Here is a 656-nt window from a genome sequence, read left to right as displayed (position 1 = left end):
TCTCTTTCCCTCTCTCTCTCTGGCATAGCACGCTCTATTTGTCTTTCCCCAAACTCAGAACTCAAAAACAGTCTTTTGTGCGGATTCCTTCACACTAAAATATGTCTTTATATGGATCATTAATCTTGTTCTCAAACGTTTAGTTTGGAATAGTCACATTCGGCAAGAGGATATCATCCTTCTTAAGCGAGTGTGTATGAGCCTGACACAATTGTAAACTGTTTGCTTGTCAGTATGTGATGGAATGGCCCACAAAGGTAAACTCCAGATAAAAAAAAAAAGAAAAAAAAAAGAAGTATACTTTGATTCATAGAAACAATCATTTCAACTTAAGTGACTCATTTGAGTGTTGAATCTTAACAGAACACACAGCTCATCTCCTTTGAGGCACGACAGATGCCTGACAGCTCTTTCTGAGAATCTTGTTCTCTCTTCTCACAGCTGAAAGAACCAACGAGGTCATCGTTGGATCAGACCAACTCATGGAGATCTAGAACCCTGGTGGAGATGGATCACAGACCCGAAGACGCCCAGATCAACCTGCTTCCATGTGCATAACTCCTGCACAGGATCCATTTTTTATGTGTCCAAATAAACATGGATTTATTTATCTGAAGACTTCTGTTTTTTTTTTTTTTTTTTTTTTTTTTTTTTTT

General features: G+C 38.0%; 1 protein-coding gene across 1 annotated transcript in view; it reads left to right on the top strand.

The window, feature by feature from the left end:
* The window catches only part of LOC107657413 (translation initiation factor eIF-2B subunit gamma-like), a 33,635-nt gene extending 33,032 nt beyond the window's left edge, over positions 1–603 (top strand). The window contains exon 11 of the mRNA XM_016445467.1: positions 442–603. Within this exon, the coding sequence (XP_016300953.1) occupies positions 442–494 (53 nt within the window). The 3' untranslated portion in view covers positions 495–603. The remainder of the gene's footprint in view (positions 1–441) is intronic.
* Positions 604–656: the final 53 nt, after the last annotated feature.

Source organism: Sinocyclocheilus anshuiensis, unplaced genomic scaffold, assembly GCF_001515605.1.
Source record: "Sinocyclocheilus anshuiensis isolate Anshui unplaced genomic scaffold, SAMN03320099.WGS_v1.1 scaffold155, whole genome shotgun sequence".
In the NCBI taxonomy this organism is placed as follows: Eukaryota; Metazoa; Chordata; class Actinopteri; order Cypriniformes; family Cyprinidae; genus Sinocyclocheilus; species Sinocyclocheilus anshuiensis.
Note: the sequence above shows the minus strand (reverse complement) of the source record. Positions and strands in the feature narration are given on the sequence as shown.